The sequence below is a fragment of the Lagopus muta genome, chromosome 2 (assembly GCF_023343835.1).
Source record: "Lagopus muta isolate bLagMut1 chromosome 2, bLagMut1 primary, whole genome shotgun sequence".
In the NCBI taxonomy this organism is placed as follows: domain Eukaryota; kingdom Metazoa; phylum Chordata; class Aves; order Galliformes; family Phasianidae; genus Lagopus; species Lagopus muta.
The window spans coordinates 80,383,544-80,402,924 of record NC_064434.1 but is presented as its reverse complement, the minus strand read 5'-3'; the positions used below and the strand labels follow the sequence as shown (position 1 = coordinate 80,402,924).

The window sequence follows — 19,381 nt, the reverse complement described above, 5'->3', positions numbered from 1 at the left end:
GTTTCTGAAACCCCACATCTCAAACTGCAGTGCGGTGGAAACAGAGCAAAAGATTCTGGGATGCATCTGAAGAAGATGAGCTGTGAAAGGACAGACGTGAAGGAAACTACTGAGGATCCCTTGGTTTCAGAAGTGACTTAGTATTTCTCTGGCTGTTTGCAATGCCTGTCTATCTTGTGTTCTGGCAATGCTATTAGGAGCTCTCCACCTTTGAAGGTTCTCATGCTGATTCTTGGGCATTCTTATATTTATTCTTGGGCAATTGTGGCTAGAAGAGAGGGTTAGGCTTGTCCTATACTTCCCAGATAGGAGGAATTGGAGATTTAAGGTCTAGGCAACTTTTGAAGAGGTTTGCCCTCAAGGATTAAGATTCTGTTCATTGCTTTTGGCTATCCACTGTTCCAGATTCCTCCGATCCTATTAGCACCACATCCCACTCCTCATATCATCTGAGAAGGTCCAGCAATGGACTGATGCAAAAGTTGCAAATGATTATAAAGCCCTTCTAGCAAGGTGGCCTTTTGTGCTGATGTAACTGTTGTCAGCGGAGCAGTCTTCAGGCTTAAAAACCCCGGGATGTGCTTGAAGTCTGGGCAGAGACTTTGCTTGCAGGAAACACTGCCTGGTTGCATCCTTTTACCACCGCTATCCAGTCTTGAAATGAGAGCTAGTGTGTTCAAGCGCTGTGCTATGTTCTGTTTAGATTATGTCTGTATGTGAAAATCCTTATGCTTGGGTTACCTTATGATCCATATTCGTGTTATCTAGCTTGGAGTGGTTTTCATCTCCCTCCCTTCCTTTCCCTACCCTGTATGGGCAGTAGTAGAGCATGAGCAGCATCCCACAGATCTGGAGTATATGCATGAGTGTCCAGCCTTTTGGCTTGTCTGGGCCACACTGAGTGATGAGGAATTGTCTTGAACCACTTGTAAAACATGCAATACAGTTAGAGCATGTAAGTAACAAAACCTGTTTTTTAATTTTTTTTTTACTATGTTTTATTAAATCATTTTTAAAGAAGGGCAAAAGTCATAAAACTAGCAGATTGGACACGTATGGCAGATCACTTCATCTGAGCCTCTTGCCACTTTGAATAGGATGAACGTTACTTCATAGGCATTGCATAGCTTCGTTGGAGAAGTTCTGACACCCACCAAGCTCTGCTTGGCTTCTCTAACCATTTTCTCTCTTGCATTCAATAACTCTCCATATTAAAAGAGTCTGGCTTTTCTCAGTACTCAATATGGCAACTTGTCAGAGTCTTTGTCTCTAGGAATTGGACTGTTGCATGATGTGGGCTATGGGAATTCCCTTTACTTCTGAGATGCAGACTGGAACTAGAGTGATGTAGCATCCTGTTGTCCTTTATGCAGCTCTGACCTGTAGAACTGTGGGGCTAATGGGATGGCCAAGGGCTTTCTCATACTAACATCTACTCTGAAGATGGACTTGGTAATGCACCTCTATTCTGCTCACTTGGTTTTTGGGGAGGAGAATCTATTTTCTGTTGGTATTTGCAATAGATATAAGGGAACACATAGGAACAGCCACAGTTTTTGTTGAACGCTCACCCGGGCAACCTTCATCTGAATGAACCAGAATTTGAAAATACAACCCTTTTTTCCCCACATCCCTATTTGTAGTTAGAGGTAAGTAATCACTCTCATTTGGACCTTGATGTCTTTTGACAGCCAGTACTACTCTTCACTCATAGTATTAGACAGAAAGGTTGTGTGAAGAGCACTGTTGGTACCAAGAGGATATCAAACTGGAAGCACTAACCTGTGTAGCAAGTTATTCCTTTGCCCCGAGTGTGTGTTGAGTGAGACTTTAAAGTGTTGTTCAGATGCTGGCATAGAGGCTGCTGCAGAGTGGAGTATTTTTATGTGCAAGAGAGGGAAAGGAAAGAAAAAGAAAGAATAGATGTTTACAAGCTTATATTGCGCACGAAACATCCCATGTGATCTTCTCCATGAGCTGCCTTGGGCCAAATTTATCATTTGTGCGGCTCACTGACATCAGTGGCTTTACTCGTACATCAAGCACACGTGTATCGTCGTGGGTCTTATTTCAGCTTTTCTCAGGAGGACTAGGCTTACAGTTGACTGTTATTAAAGAAGGATGGAAGATTTGAAGGAGGAAAGGTCTAGTAAGAAAAAGGAAGGTAATATTTTCTATTTGGGGAGTAGCTGGGAACCAGCAGACTTGAATGGAGAGTGTCTTCTTTGATGGATAAGGGAAGTGTTTTGCCATGCAGAGAAATGGGGCCTCAGAGGGGTGGTAGCTACTGAGTTATTCATCTAAAGGGTGAACAAACAAAGGGGGATTAAGGAATGCAGAAGAAGAAGGACAATGCCCAAAGTCCAGATCCAAGAGATGTAAATCTTAGTCATGGCCATATGGAGAAAGCACTTTATGGACAGAGGCTGTTTATCTCCACTTGTGTATGTTTTTCTACAGTATTAGATGGTTTTTGTGTGTTTTGATTTTGTTTTCTCCTGCCTTGTCCACAGCTCTACTCATCTCTCTGAGCTATGTTATGGGCAAGCCAACAAGTATACATCTTACAAAAATATGCAAATCCAACAGTTAACACTTGTGATTCAGCAGAGAACATACATTATTTGGATGACTTGTTAGCAGAAACTCATCTCTCCTCCCCCACTTCCTTCCTGGGAGCCAGACTTCCAAACTTGCAAATCTCTAAAATAATGTATCTTGAAAATTAGGTGACGCACAAGAGCTGGAGGTGATGGGCACATGTCCTCTTCCTCTCTGCTGTTATGTGCAGAAGACAGTGCTGGCAACAGAAGGGCTTCATGTGTGCTTCAGTAGTTTTGCAGCTGAAGATGGGTTCATAAAGCTTCTGAAAATACAGAAGTGCTTCACTGAGCTCAACAGACTACTTTGAAGACATGCTTAAGGTCATGGGGCACATTTCAGTTTTAGAGGGCAAAGTTGTCCCAGCTTTTCAAATGGGATTTTTACATTTAATCCTACTCAATATCATAGTGGTTCTGGAAGGGGAAAGAACTCTGAGGTTTTTCCTTTCTCTGTGCTTCCTTGACTCCTTGATGTTCAGACAATGTCTGAAGGAAAAAAAAAAATCTAACAAGGTAAATATCTCCTTTTTAGCAGGAAGGCAACCAGTAGGCAGCGGTGTGACCTGGATGGAAGCAGAAAGTACCCTCCGAGTACCCTCCCTCCAGGGCTATTGCTTGTGTCCTTGCAAGTGAAGTTATTGATAACCACTGAATCAATGACAACAGTTGTGTGATGTGGCTATGGTGAAGGAAGATTTGGAAGGACTAATTTCTGTAAAGGGAGAAAAGAATCTGATCAGTTTAGGAGTGATAGAGATGCAGTTAGTAGATGTTACTGAAGAGTCAGCACAAACATTGTGAAGCAGAAAATTCAGGCAGTACTTAAACTGGGCATAAGAGGGAAGTTATACACACCAATCACTATGTTTTGCCTCTCATGTTCTAGCAGCACTCTATCAAGACTTGCTGGTAACAAGGACATTGATCTTGTCCTGGTTTCTATCCTCACCCCTTGACTTATCAACCATGGGCTTAGCCCTGTGATTTCAGAAGGGAGCAGAGGAAATGAGGATGTGGTAGAGTTTCCTGGGATCCTTCCAACTTCTCGCTGAAGCTGATAATGGTGATTTTAGGTGTGAGGTGTCATTGGTGGTCAGACGACCAGCCCATTGGTCAGACAGGTGTGTGGCAAACAGGTGGTTTACTGGAAGGCCACATAGAATCCGCGAACTGGAGGATGCTTTCTATTCTTGGAATGTTGTGTGGTGAGCGGGAGAATTCTGGCTTCTCCTGTCTGTTCCCTTTAGATGCTGTTAGTATTACCTGCCTTCAGATCAGTTCTGAATTCAGCAGTTGTTCTTGGCTAAATGTATGAGAGCTACCCCTCTCCCCTACAGCCCCTGGAGTATCATCTGCTCTGCAGGCTGTACATGCAGACAGTGCTTCACTAACAACTGCTGTGGCCCTCCTTACCTTCCTTCCAGATCTAGATGAACCTGTCCTCACTGTTCATCAGACCATCAGTGATGTACGTGGCAGCTTCTACCAGGAGAAGACTGTTTTCCTCCGTTGCACCGTCAACTCCAACCCACCAGCTCGCTTCATATGGAAACGGGGAGCTGAAACACTTTCCCACAGTCAGGACAATGGTGTGGACATCTATGAACCCCTCTATACACAGGTGAAAAAAAGCAAACCTCCACGAGCTTGTGATCGACATCTTAGTGTGATGTAGTGCCTTCTGTACCGGATGATGTTTCTCTCTCTGTGTGGGTTACAATGGTGGGGAGATGGTGGTGGGCACTGCAAGGAGCATCAGCTTCAAAAGGGCTGGTAGTGTGTTCTTCTGTTTGTAGGTTCTCAGGGAGAAAGAGAAGCAGGAGAGCAAGAGGGAACATGACAGCCTAGTATCCTTGGCTTGGTGTTTCTTCCCCATTTGGTACTGTCCTTGAGTGCAGGACCGATTTTCCCTAATAAGTTTTATGTTGCTGATGACTCAGTAGTTCTGAATGTACTTAAGATGTCAGTCAGCACTAGAACTTATGGAGGATGACTAGGATGGGTAAGAAGGGAGGGCTAGGTGGGCAGTTCCTAAGGGCACCCATTTCATCCCACATCCAGTTCTGCTCTCAGGCACTCCCAAAGCTGGGCCCTAAGCACATTGTGACTGAGTTTGATTTTTGAGCATGCTGTAGGCACCCTTTTAGTTAATGCAGTCATGTTCATATTTTATTGAAACACGCTATTTCTGCAAGTTGTGGAAATAGGCAGCCAAATGGAAACACACAGGCAGATTAGGGGAGAGCACAGTGCTTTGGGTTCCCAAGCAGACTGTAGAAATGCTGTAGGTCAGTGCTGTTTTGGTCCTGAAGAGCGCTTTGTCTTGTGTGGTGCTCTGTGGCATCCAACCAGGACATCCCTGGCCTCAGAGGAAGCCACTCTGGGCACATCCAGCTTTCGTTAAGCTCTTTATGGTTAACAGGATACATTGCTTAGGAAGAGGATGTCCTAGTACTTGAGATGTTCTCTCCAGATAAATAAGGCATTTGGTGGAAGTTCACTGTAGTGCCAGGTTAACATGTAAATGACCCCAAACCCTGCAGCTCCAGTCAGGCAGTGTTCTTACCCTGATGAGCCTTTGGGTTGAGAAGAGTTGAAATTAGGTGAAGCACGTGTGGAGAGTAAAACCTTCCTGGAGCTCAAATAAATTGTGCTTAACAAAGCACTCTTCACAGAGCTCGTAGAATTGTCTGAGACAAGCCAGATGAACTGCTATCAGAGCCAGGTTCAGGTAGCCCTTTGCACTAGAAAGGACAGAAAGATTTTGCTGTCTAAGCTTTTAAAAACTTATTTACACTGAAGGTTTATATGCATTTACTAATCAATAAACTGGATACATATGACTGTATAAGTCACTAGCTGACATGCCCGGTGTAAATGCCATCATTTGCGCAGCATAGCAACAAATCTTAGGGGACAGGACTTCCGTAGGGTTATTGGTCTCCTAGGTATTTATCTTCCTAATTTACTCAGTTCAAATCCTTGTTCTATGCATATTAGCATGCCTGAGCTCATCGTCCAGTCCCTTGAGGTTGCCTCAAGAGGATTTGTCATGCTGACACCTTCTCACATTTACAGGCAATTACGGAATGGTTTCTCCAAAAGAGATTTAGACAAGCACAAGGAGCACAGCAGCGACAAGCTGTCGTGAGAAGACATATGAGTTGCAGGGTGTGCAAACCACAGGATGCATCTCTGAGCTTTCTGCATTCCATAAATAAAAATTTACGGAACACATCTATTGTTAATTTAACAACTTTATTCTGCTTTTATAACATGATAGAGTGTCAGCAAGTGATTCTTGTGCTTGTTTGTTGCCATAGCATGAGAAAAGGCTATCAAACTCAGTGCAGACACTCTGGATTTATGCCAGTGTAAATGAGATTAGAATCTGGAGAAAAGAGATCAAAAGAGTTGAGGGGAGGGAATATTTGAGTATTTCTCTAAATTACCCTTTTTTTTTTTTTTTTCTGGACTGCAATTTTTTGTGTGTGTGTGTGTGGCTTAACTATTGATCATGCCATATTTAAGTCAGCATCAGCCCTGGTTTACTTTGTTTTTGCAATGCTGAGACTCCCCTCACTTTATTTAGGCTCCCACTGACATCTCAGTGTGAGCTCAGGGGCTGTCCTTGGACATTTAAGGCTTTTTTTCTTTCCGTGAGATGACTGTGACAAAAGCTGACAAGAAATTAAACCTAGACTCATTTGGCACCGCTTCCAGGTTTTGTGACATTTGCTGGGCGTTCTGAGCAACTCAGAGCAGTCCCTGCAAATGCTTTGTGTCTCCTATGTGTATAGCTAGGAGGGTTTGGAGTCTGCACAGCTTCCTGAGGTTTGAATGGTTATTATTTGTAAGCTCTGGGCCCAGTGATTGACTTGCAGTGATGAGCTATACTTCGTACATATACATCTTTCTCCTCCTTTCTTCCTGACTCCCAGGGTGAAACCAAAGTCCTGAAGCTGAAGAACCTGCGGCCCCAGGATTACGCCAGCTACACATGCCAGGTGTCTGTCCGCAATGTCTGCAGCATCCCTGACAAATCGATCACCTTCCAGCTCACAAACACCACAGGTAATGCAGCAGCCTGCAGAGCAGCCATGGCCTCTCCAGGCCTACAGCTTTTAGAAAATCACCTCCATTTCACACGCGTGGCTGACGTTGTAAATCCTTAAGGCAGGAACTCTGTGGTCAGGGATGCTTTAATTTCTTGCAGCCAGTGCCATGACTAGGCCTGCTGTGTGATCATTAAAGCAGACTATACGTAGGTGTTGAGGCACAACGGAGTTTTTAATCCAGACGCTGTTTTATTTATTTATAATTCTAAGTGATTTTAAAAATAAATTTCATACAGTCTGGAGCAAGGCAGCTGCTGCAGAAGTCCTTACAAATAATTAATCTATGTGTGACTGTGTGCTGCTTTGCAGTGCTGCACTTAGAGCACTCCCAGCCCAAGGTTCCCATGAGTACAGATGTTTTTGGAAGGCAAATATCTCTGGTGCCTTCCCAATAAATAAATTCTAGAACTGCACACACATGCACTGATATCCATGCAGGCAGGGTCTGAGTGCACCTCCAGTTGCAAACAGAATCAATTTGGTACCCCTCGCTTGACATGCATGCAACAGCTGAAATCATATACCAGATGCGTTGCAAAGACCTGACTGTAACCAGTCCGTTGAACAAGAGGGGAAAAAAAAAAGCAACCCACACCATTACAGAGTCCCCACTTGTCTTGAATATTATCAAATAATACGTAAATGTCAGAAAATTGCTTCCAGCTCTGGGGTATTTCATGATCAGAAAGGAAGGCAATGTAGGTGTTTGAATTATTCACCTCTCTCTTATGTAGCACAAAGTAGTTTGTATCCCTGGTGTCATCTTTGTGCCGTAGAAACAACACCTTTTGATGCTGACAACTGTTGATGGGATATTGTTGATACAGTATAAATTATGTTTATTGATCTGACTGAGCCCAGGGTGCTGAACGACAGTTGCTTCATTTTATTTAGAAAGAAAAAAAGTCAACTATAACTCATGTTGGAGTAAAAATATTCCCCTGATGGTAAGATCTCTGTGAGATCTTCTCAGGCAACTCATGTCACTTCCTGAGCTTGTCTCAGAATGAAACTGCAGAGAATGCAGGAATATTCTCTTTAAAAGCCTTTTGCTCATAGTAAGGAAAGGGATCTCTGCCATCTGCTATTTCCTACTGTGGCTTTACTTCTGTAAAGTTTAAAAAAAAAAAAAATCACATTTCTCTTCATGCTCCCTCTCCTCTGCCAGTCCAGCCCTTCATTTCAGCTCAGCCCTTTTATTGAGTGAATAGGAAAATGTATTTTCAAGTTGTTGCCAGATCAGAAGCCAGCATAGATCTGAATTCATAGAATCATTAAGGTAAGGAAAAGATCTCTCAGATCATCTAGTCCAGCCATTGACCGACCCCTGCCGTGCCCACTGACCATGTCCCTCAGTGCTACATCCACATGGCTCTTGAACACCTCCAGAGGTGGTGACCGCACCACCTCCCTGGGCAGCTGTGCCACTGCATCACCATCTTTAAGAGAATAAAATTCTACTAATATCCAACCTGGACCACTCCTGGCATACCTTAGAGCTGTTACCTCTTGTCCTGTTAAACACCAGCTTATTAGGTACTTATCAAAACTCTGAACTTGGTTCGTATATCTTATGCATCTAGTGATCTTTTTCTTGTGCTTTAGCTGTAAATGCATGCTTACATGTGGTTATAAAAGAGCCTGACACCACATGCTCAAAGACTATGGATAATGTATTCCCATTAAATTGTTTTCAAAAGCTACACATGAAAATGAAGCTGGTGTTGCACTAAAGGTAGGGTTTGTATTAAATAGCATGAGAATATTTATCATTAAATATTATCTGGCTTACTTACAATGTTGGTAGTGTTTGTGCACAGGTGAGAAAATACTGTAAAAAGAAATTGTAGTTCTCTCCTTGTTTTGCATAGATCTCTTTTCCTCTTGTGTTCATGCAGCAGCAAACTCCATAGCCTCCTTCCCTCAGGATGCCTTGCAACTGAGAAGGGTCCAAAGGGTGCAGAGGTGCATGGAAATCAATTTCTTAAACATTTATAGACCCAACTGCAATTGACTTTGAGAGGAACTAGTGGAACAAGAGAACCTGCTCTTCTCAGTCTGTTTGCTCCTCAGATAGTTCACTTGGGCTCTCTGGGCAGTTGCCTTTAGGCAGGCCACAGTGTCCAGCATGGAGATGTGCTTCTCCCCAGGCCAGTGTCAGAGGCTTGGCCCTCACAGCAGGCAGAGAGCTCTCAAGTCTTCAGCCTCAGCAGGAAGGAGGCTTTCCCTTGCTGCTGTCCTGTGGCTCTGGAGCAGCAGGTTGAATCCAGAAGAACCGTGGCGCCAGCTCAGCACCAGGCTGTCATTGCCTGCTCTGGCAGGGCAGGGCTGGTGTTTTCTCTTTCCTTGATTTCTGCAAAATTAAGCAGCCCAGCTGGTTAATTCTCCTGCAGTTTTACTGCAGCAAATTGGACTTCAAAGGGAATTGAAAGCGACTCTTTGTTTTTAATGGTCCCCTTGCTTCTCTGCAGACTCTGCCAGCAGGTTTTCTGAGCCAAGAACAAAAGGAATTGCCACAGGTTACAAATAAATGAGATTCATCTCATGCATAACAATGTCTGCAGCTTGTTAACCCCTGTCTATTGATAGGAGTGGGAGTGGGATCCCATGCAGACTGCCATAGCCAGGGCTCCATTTTGGGACTATGGAGGCTCTCTGCATCAAGCTGTGTGGGTGGCAGCTTTGCAGCTTTTCTGCTTTCAATCTTACATGCAACCTGCCCCAAGGCAGTGCTTGCCCAATGCATCACTTCTTTTCCATGCTTCCTTGCCCAGAACATGTTACAGCTTTGCAAGGTGAGTGTTCATCCTATCTGCACATCAAGCAACACAGGATCCTAAAATCTTAGCCAAAGGCTGCAGGAGTTCTGGTTCATACTAACTGACGTATTCTTTCTGGGTGTAAGCAGGTTTCAACCTTTCTCTAGCTCGGATGCAGATGCAAGGATGCCCCCAGGCAAGATGCTGCATCTAGCAGCTTGTCTGCGTTCTTGACTGAGACTTGTTCAGTGTCAGGGAGCAGGAACAGCTATATCGTATCAGTTGTATTCCTTCTCGCCACAGAAAAGTGTCCTGCCTAGGCCACAGTCTGTTGAGGTATTTTGTTTGCTGGGTTTCACCAAGTTTCATGAGGTCATCTGGAGCCCAGAGAGGACAAATCCTTGCTTTGTCACTTAATGAGCCTTTGGGCATGGGTTTCTCTCCTGGAATGCTGGAAGCAATCATAGATCCTGAGTGCAGGCTGTGGCCTCTCAAAATTCAAGGGCTCCAACCACAGGCTTCAGAATGGCCAGAAGTGCAGGAAGCAGAGGAGTAGCCCTCATCCTTAAGCATAGCTGTCCACATCTGGTTGCAAAAAGCACATACCATGGCCAGGGAGAGGGCATTGCATTTAGTGTGCTAACGCAGTATTCCAGCATAGCAGTAGTTGCAGTGCTAAATTATGGTGCAGGTGCTGAGAAGGGAGCACTCCTCCTTGCCTTGTTTGTATGAGCTGTAATTCAGAGATCCAACACCAACCCAGCACAGCTCATTAACACAGGGTCCAGGGAGAGGGAGGCTGAAATAATGATGCTGTTAAATCAAGCTTCATGAATATGGAACAATGTCTTATTTTGCATTATTATGGCAGTTACTTAAAACGTACTCCCAGCCTTTGTGCTGCGGACTGCTACTTTCTCAGCTCTGTCTGGATGGAGCCAGCAGTGATGCTGACAAGGGCTTTAAAAAGCTTGTCTTGGGATGAGGCAGAGAATGCAAAGGGAGGATGCAATGAAACTGAAAATACAAGGGGAGGAGTTTGGGATCAGTCTGGGGAGAGAGGTGTAGTGAGAAGAGTGCAGGAATAAAATAAGCCAAAACCATATAGTAGGTTGTTCAAAGGATAAGTTGCCTAGACATTTTGAATAATTCCCAATTGTTCAGCTGTGCATGAAAGAGCATCCCAGGACTTGGTTTACAGTCTGCAGGCCAACAGGGAAATCTATTTGATACCTATGTGATGGGTGAGGGTTGCTATTCACGGTCTGGTTTTCCAGACCATGGATTTTCCATTGCCAAATTATGTCTTATTATTTTTCCTATCTGTGCAAGGAGAGTTTGTCAGGCTTTTCTCCTGAACTGAGTCCTAAGCCTAGAGAACTTGCAGTGAACAATCTTAAAATACTGTACCTAGCTGTATCCCTTTTCTGAGAAATGGCTGTGGGGTGTTTTAAGTATGGCTTCTGGTCTGGGTTGCCTGCAGGCCCTGCTTGCAGTTTTCTAACCTTAGAAAAGAAGGATGCTTTAACTCAAAAAGGTGTGTTAACGTTAATTCATTACAGGTAAAAAGCATTACTGAGTCCCTGCAGCTCTCCTTTCTCAAACCAGCTAACTTCAAGAAGAAACCCTAGAAAGAACGAAGCTGTTGACAGGTGAGCGGACAGGTCCTTTTCAAGCTTAGAAGTGTCCCTCTTTGTCCTCTTCCAGCCCCACCTGCTCTGAAACTGTCAGTCAATGAAACATTGGTGGTCAACCCTGGTGACAACATCACTATGCAGTGCTCTCTGACAGGCGGTGACCCACAGCCTGAGGTGCTTTGGTCTCATTCTCCCGGCCTGCTGCCTCCCAACAGCCTCGTGCAAGGAGGCAACCTCACCATCTGGAGGATCCGCGTGGAGGACTCAGGATACTACAACTGCACAGCCATAAACAATGTGGGGAACCCAGCAAAGAAGACAGTGAACCTACTGGTGCGGTGTAAGTTGCTCTTTTTCTCAGAGGAGGAGTTAGATTTGCATTCCCCCTGAGTGTTCTTGTACAACTAAGGGATGCTTAGCAGAAATCAGTACTCTGGAGAAGCTGTTGTGCAAGCTTCTGTGCTCCCAGATCAAGAGCTGTGCTTTGGCTACTTTCAGCCTCATCCTAGGCTGCATCGCTATCCTGGGCTAGACAGGGATCCTAGTCTTACAGGTGTGAGGCCTTGGGGATCTCTTGTGGGAGCTTAGCTAGAGAAGGTCTTGGGACATGTATATTGCACAGAGTTGCTGCCCTCCAAAGGAGTGAAGGGCTGTTGTCTTGTGCCACGTGAGGCTCTTTGCTGACCCTAAATGGTTTTGCATTTGTGTTCATCCCAGCCATGAAGAATGCCACGTTCCAAATCACCCCTGATGTGATCAAAGAGAGTGAGACCATCCAGTTAGGGCAGGACTTGAAACTCTCATGCCACGTGGATGCTGTCCCCCAGGAGAAAGTTGTCTACTCCTGGTACAAGAATGGGAAACCAGCCAGGTTCTCAGACCGGTTACTCATCACCAGGAATGACCCTGAGCTCCCACCTGTGACCTGCAGCTTGGAGATTATCGACCTGAGATTCAGTGACTACGGCACCTACCTGTGTGTGGCCACCTTCCAGGGAGCACCCATTCCTGACCTCAGTGTGGAGGTGAACATCTCCTCAGAGACAGGTGAGCCTTTCTGTGACATCTGGGGACCTTCTGGACATCACATCCTCCACCTCCATCCCACAGTTTTAGAGTAAGACTATACAAAGAAGGCACCAGATTGTGCAGGAAGATAGAGGAAATGATATTTCACCAAATTTCAGAAGTCCTTTTGCTTAGAAGGGAGTAAAAGAAAAAATAAAGCTGTTCATTGCTTTCTTTGGCATAGCTTATGAGGAAATTTTCAAAGCTATGATCAGAAGATTGGTATCATCTGTTATAGCAAATTCTGTGGAAAGATTTAATGTAATGTTTACTAGATTGCAATTTCAATCTGTGTTGGGTACTCTCTGCAGGACTCCATGTGTCACAAATGCCCTTCACCTTTAAAACCAGGGTCAAAACCTCACCCCATGGGTTGGTGAGGACAACCCTAAGATATAGGCGAGCTTGAGAGTCTCCCTGGGGACTAAAATTCAGAGTCTCAGAGCTGCATCTTTGCTTCTGGAAAAGCTGGTGGATCCAGCTCTACCCTTCAACATATCGATGTCATCTTGCTGTCTTTCCAGGACCTTGAGAGTATGGCACAATACAAGTAATCTGGCAAGGGCAGTCAGCTGCTCATAGAGCTTGTCTTGAAGCTTCATAAGAAGTTTATTTTCAGTCTCTGGTTGTGCTGAACCCATTATTTGGGCTGGTCCCAATGCCATTTCTGGACCCTTATTGCTTCAGCACCCTTGCAGAAAGCAGTGTTGTACTGCTTCTGCTGATTCAGGAATCTGTCTCAGCAGAAATGCTGGGACCAGTTTGCTCCCAGTGAGACTTAACTCACATTCACCAGCAGCCTGAAGACTGAATCCCTACCTTGCCATGGACCTGAAAGACACTGTGGCTGGTGCTTCCACTCTGCTAGCAGCCCCTTTGTCCTGTAGGTCTTGAGTGGGGGTCACTGCCACTGTGAGTAATTCTTTTTGTCCAAGAGCAGTAAATGCCAAAGTGCACTTGCGTTTAAGGGTACAAAAGGGGGGAGGCAGCAAAGAGCTGAGAGACCCTGGATGATCCCACCAAGGAGCTGGGCAGCTCTGCTGGCACAGGGGTTGGCCCAGGTTCCCAAGGGAGGTGTCTGCAGCAGCTGCTCTGTGCTGGTGGAGAGTGAGAGGCATACACTCACACGGGTTGCTGGTAGAGAAGGTCATCCTGGCCATTCTGAAGCCTCACTTCAGCAGCTTGGTCCAGCAAAGCCCCTTTTGTGACTGAGGGAGTGAACGCCATTGTCCTTGCTGGAACAGCCCTCAGGTAGCATGAGCCCACCAGCAGCAACCAAACCACATCCAACACATGGTTCCTGCATAAAATCTTGGTGGGTTTTCCTGAGTGCAGGATCCGTGCAGAAGAGCAGCAGTGGCAGTTCCAACAAGAAAGACCTGAGCTCGCCAAGGTGGCTGCTTCCACGGAGTGGCTCTGAGGAGACAGCTTTAATTAAAAAAAAAATCTCCAAATGCAATTTTCAGCTTTTCCCCATGGAGAAAATTACTTCTAGCAGGTAAGTGAGTGGCTGCTGGCACTGTTGGCGCTGAGAGTGTTGTCGTCCATCGCGCTGCACAGGACAGGGTGTGATGAGGTTTCCCCAGCCCATGGAAGACTTGTAAATTGAAAATGCAGCCTCCTTGTTGCATTGGGAGATCGCTGCTGAGGGAGATGGGGCTGGAGTCATCCTAAATCTTCTTTAAAGCAGCTGTAGGCTGTAATGTGTGCAATTAGTTTAGCACACTCTTCCTTGCTGGAACTGAATTGAGCTAATACTGGTCAGGCTAGCTTGTTACAACTGTCCTAAACTTTGCTTTAAATGGAAATGAATTACATAGTTATGGAAGTGTCAATCCAAGTGTCACCATTGTCATCTGGAAGGGCTGAAAGAGGAGCTTTCAGAAAACAACTGCTGCCCTTCCAACTCAAATGATTCTATGATTCTATATTTACTTCAGTTGAACAGTTAACTCAGAAGCCTAATACAAATTAAATGTCAACATTACGTGGGTTTTAGCATGAGCTTTCCCTTCCTGGGCCTTTGGTGAATGTGGGGATGTGAACAACAAGCTTTCCCCAAAATCTCTCCTCCCTTCAGCTTGGACTTCTTTTGAGCTGTTTGTCAGCAGTTTTGTTTGCTGTCTGAGAGCTGTTTTTTTCTTGAGCGTTTTAGTGCCATTAGCTCCAGCTAGGCAGCAGTTCTGCTGGGTGAGCTTGTGATGCACAGGAGTGACATTTGCTGAGACCCCTCTCTCTGGAGTGAGCCAGAGGTGTCCAGCACACTGTGAATCTCAGTGCAGAGTAAACAAAGGCACTTAACAGAGATGGCTCCTTACTGTGGTTTAGCAGCAAACAGAAGTCCTGGGTGTCTGACAAGGCTGGAGGTTTACTAAGCACTAATCCTATAAATCTCTGTTTCTGTCTGACCTCTGTTAAGAGGACTAGATGCCTTTGCAGAGACATCTTCTATTTCTTGGTCAAAAGTTTGCAGTTCGATTTAGGAAATTTACTGACCAGAAATAGAGAAATGGATGAAAGAGGCTTTTGCAGTAAGAGGTGGGAGCTGGCAAAATGTTCCAGGAGAGCTGGCAGTTGTCATTGACACTGGGGTAAATTTTTGGAGAATCTGGGAACTTCCTTGGTACCATGCAGCTCCAGACTCTGTAGGATGGTTTACATGGGCAGTGTGTTCTTGTATGGGTTGCAGTAATACTATCAGCGTCAAGTTGAGTTCAGGGTTGCTGGAGTGACGCAGGCACAAGCATCTTGGGAATGTTTCTTGCTTATTGGAAATCAAGCGTAAAACCAGTCCCTTTTTATCTCCCTTTTAGTGCCGCCAACCATCAGTGTCCCCAAGGGTCAGTCTACCATCACCGTCCGGGAGGGCTCCAGGGCTGAGCTGCAGTGTGAGGTTCGAGGGAAGCCTAAGCCACCCATCATCTGGTCCCGAGTAGATAAGGAAACCCCCATGCCTTCAGGGACAATGGCGGTGGAGACGTATGATGGGAAGCTGCACCTGGAGAGCGTCAGCCGAGAAATGAGCGGGACCTATAAGTGCCAGACAGCCAGGTACAATGGCTTTAACATCAGACCACGGGAAGCCCTGGTGCAGCTCAACGTGCAGTGTGAGTATAACATGTAAGAGGAATACCGGTCTGAATGCCTGTGTGAGTGCAAAGCATCTCTGTCATACCGAGTACTGCTTTCAGGCAGGGCTGGCGTTTCTTACTGGGCTGAAATTACATGTCTCTTTTATCTGAAGACCTTTGAACAGTTTGTATTTAATTGGCCTGGCTGCAAAGACAAGGATAGAATACTATATGGGTAGTGTGTTGCAAGTGGAAGAGAAGGGTGTTGTCTGTGTTTGTACACAATATTCTTCCATTTCCCTATCAGTTGACTATTGCAAAACAGCTGCTTTGCAAAATGTGCATTCAGGGCATATTAAAAAGGTTGTGAAGTCAGAATTGTTCGGAAGATAGCAAACGAATGTCAGTTATGCCATTTGTACCTCATAACCCTTTCTGCATCTTAGTTTCCCCAGCCTGAACCATTTTGCCTGGAAAGCAGCACTAGGCAGACCCTCACATGGACTGCATAATTCCAAATAGTTTCCATGCAGATCGTGTGAGCAACAGAAAACTGACTGTTAGCATGTGGTGTATTGAGTGATTTCAGTGATGGGCGGTGTTCCCAGCCTTGCTTTGACGAGTATATCTGTGCATTAAGGTGAGTGCTGCCTCACTCCTCCCTGGCTCACTCTCCAAGGAGAAGCAGGACTGGAGCAGATAACCTGGCTGAAGCCAAGCAGGCATACTGCTGACAGGTGCAAGCTGTTGGGAGTACAGCAGTAACAAAAGTGTGCCATATCCTTCAGGCATATTGGAGTATTCTAAGATTCCCCTTTAAAAACAGTTTGCCTGTCCATTTGCGAGCACGTCAGCAATTGAATTATGGGATGGGGATGGGGAAATGTGTGCAGGTTTTCATGAAGTGGAAATGTGTGTAGAGAAGATTCTGTGCAGGGTGGTTGTGGGTGCCTTGATTTAAGCTGTTTTGGAAGGCGAGCTGGGATGAGCATATGGTGCATGGGAGGATGCAGCAGGGAGAGTGATCCTCACCCCAAGGATGGATGGAGATACAGCAAAGTCTCACTCTGGAGCAAAGAACAATCAGATCTGCTGGAGTCCCCAGTTCTTGCTGGTGTTTGAAAGTGATGCTGTCCCCACTGTATGGCATTGCAGAGGGAGAGGTAGTGCCCAGCCTGGGATGAATTCAGGCTTGATAGGTAGTTTGGAGGGGAATCACAGCTGTATGTCTTGAGTTGGAGTGGATAGACACAATTCTCCATGCAATAGATGATAGGCAGAGGATTGAAGTTGTTGTGGGTATGGCCTGTGGTGTGATTGTTCCACAAGAGGGAAAAAAATTTGAACTTCTGTATAAAGAGTAACTTGACATACTCTTCCTATAACTTTTCCTTAAGCCGAGCAATGTTTTGTTGTGATCTAGCACAAGTAACAACAGCATGGTCCATGCATAATAAACTGTGAAACAAGAAAGGAGGGCAAGAATTGCCCCCATTGCTTTTACATCCCCTTAAAAAATGGGAGGAAAAAAAGCCAACAGCAAACAGCACAGCCCATGTTTATGCCTCTCCTCCTAGTTTGAGCAGCTGGAAGGAGGTGGGTGCAGTGGCGGGGCCGCAGTGGTTAATTGAAACGTTGCTCTGCAGTGTGAGGAGCTCATTAGTCCGGTCGCTTGCTCTGGAATTCTCATCATATCAGAAATGGGGATCGTGTGGCTTCTGCAGCCTCCGTGATGAGTGCTTCCCACCGGAGGGCCCGGTTAGGTGATATGCATCCACAGAGCCGCGTGCGCCCACCTGCGTGTGTGTGTGTGCATGCAGACGTGCCTCTCTGTGTGTCTGGGTGAGCTCCTTTTGAACCGGCTCGCTCAAGGGAAGAGCGAATTCTGAGCGATAATGTGGCTGTTTCTCTGATTTGCTCCAAAGCTGAAGTTGCAAAATCAATACAGCAGATCTGATTAGATGTCAGAACCTGTTTCTGTGTTTCTTTTTTCTTTTCCTTTTCTCCCCTTGCCCTCATGCATATAGTTACGTATTGTAGCAAACCAGCCCAGAAATAGGCTTTGCCAACTGCACTGCAGTATTGGAAAAGAGAGCAAGAAGACAAAAAGAACAAGTCAGCTGTCACAAAAAATTGTTCTTATTATTTTTTTACATTTTGCAAGCAGAAAAAGATGTTCTTTTATCTTATGAGCAGTAATTGTCTATCATCAACTCCCTGACAGGCTGGCTAGTCTGCTCCCTGGACTTCTTGGTCTGAACTGTAGGGGGTTGGAAGATTAATAAGTTCATGAAAGTCCTTGCAGCCTCATAGGTCTGTGGTTAGGATCAAGAAATGTTACATACTGGTTAGAGGGAGAGATTGGGCTCTGCAGAACTCCTGGGGATCTAGCTACCACTCAGTGTGACAATTTCTCGTCTTTTCCCATTTCTTTAAATCAGGAATAAAACTGCTCTGTCTCTTCAAGGATATGTGAGGCATAATAAACAGCACTTTGAAATCTTGGAACAAAAATAGCCATGGAAGGGCAGAGTGCTGTTGTTAATAATATCAACGCTATTGTTAATGCTGTTGTCAAGCCTTTTTCTAGGATTAGGTACTTGCTCAAGAAAATCCTGGCAGAAAAATGAATCCTCTGCAGAGGTGGGTTTGAATTGAGGTCTGGGTCACTCTGCGCAGATGAGATCAGCATAAGGCTGTAAAACACCCTCTGGACTTGAAAATGTATGGCTCTCTGTGCATTTTGGATTAGAAAGTATAGTATGAGCTAACACGTATGAAAAGAGGAAAAAAAGTCTCCGTGTGGATCAGTGAAAATGATGTTACCTAGATGCAAATTTAGCAAGTACATAATGTAAAAGAAAAAAAGTAATAATAAAAATCCGTGCATTCTGCAAGCCTGGTCAAAATAGCATTTCCATAAATTGCGGAGAGCAGGAGTAATGCAAAACTCTAGCTATTGCAAGAGCTGGCCTTTGCAACAACTTTATCTTGTTGTGGTGATATTACATTTGTTCTGTTAGAGTCTTACATAATAGCACAATGCAAATTGTAATCCCAGTACACTGTTCTGCTTGCATGATTACGTGCCAGCCCTAATGCTTTGTCAGTGCTGACCATCATGTTACATGCTTCTGGACAGCTTTGTTAAAATCCAGCTCTGCCCTACCCTCCTCATAATGCCTAATCCTTGATACATCTCCTCCAGGGAATATTTATGTAGTTCAGTCTGAACAATGACGCTGTTTTTCATCTTTGGGTCACACTGCAGATCATCATCTAGGCAGAAGGAAACACTAGAGAATGAATAAGATGGCCTGAGAACTTGACCCCCTCTAGATCCAAAATAGTAGTTCACAGTCATCTGGGATTGGTCTCCAAAGAATTAGACTTACTGCCCTTAGGTTGAGTTTTACACTGTACAGTGGGGAACAGGTGGATCATTGTTTCATCTTCAAAGCACAGTTAATGTTAGGTGCAATCAGGAAAGTAATCTAACATTGTCTTTGGAGAGGCATCCACCATAGTTAACGGGACTTCAGGAGATATGTGTAGTTCTAGCAATGCACATGGCTATAAGGCCAGTAACAAGGACAGTGATGGGGTGAGAGACAATGGCCTTAAGTTGCAGCAGGATAGGTTCTGGTTGGATTTTAGGAAAAATTTCTTCTCAGAAAGTGGTATTGCATGTGATAATGCATTGGAACAGGCTCCTTAGTGATGTGGTGGAGTCACCATTCTCAGAGGTAGTCAAGAAACATTTAAAAGAGGCACTGAGGGGTGTGATTAGTGGGCATGACAGTAATGAGTTTATGGCTAGACTAGGTGATCTTAGAGGTCTTTTCCTACCTTATTGATTCTATGATAAGCAGACCTGGCTCTACCCCCATCTGAAAGGCAGCCAGAATACAACCTGGGGTGGCATCTGTTGCCCTTGCTACTTAAAGAAATATTCAGGTGCAGAATCCCATCCAAGCTCATGTGCTATTGACTCATTTCTCTTTAAAATTCTCCTGAACCTATTGGTAGTGCTGTACATTAGGTGGGCGATAGTCAGCATCAGTTCTCCCTGTTACCTATGTAGCAAACAGAAGAACAGGGAGCAGAGGAGGGAGTGATTATGTC

The 19,381-nt window shown here is 45.0% G+C and overlaps 1 protein-coding gene across 4 annotated transcripts in view; it reads left to right on the top strand.

The window, feature by feature from the left end:
* Positions 1 to 19,381, top strand: part of MDGA1 (MAM domain containing glycosylphosphatidylinositol anchor 1) — a 128,906-nt gene that overhangs the window by 44,474 nt on the left and 65,051 nt on the right. For all 4 annotated transcript variants that reach the window (XM_048935583.1, XM_048935581.1, XM_048935582.1 and 1 more), the window contains exons 4-8: positions 4,028 to 4,224; positions 6,545 to 6,677; positions 11,188 to 11,457; positions 11,835 to 12,164; positions 14,999 to 15,292. In XM_048935583.1, coding sequence (XP_048791540.1) covers positions 4,028 to 4,224; positions 6,545 to 6,677; positions 11,188 to 11,457; positions 11,835 to 12,164; positions 14,999 to 15,292 — 1,224 coding nt within the window. The remainder of the gene's footprint in view (positions 1 to 4,027; positions 4,225 to 6,544; positions 6,678 to 11,187; positions 11,458 to 11,834; positions 12,165 to 14,998; positions 15,293 to 19,381) is intronic.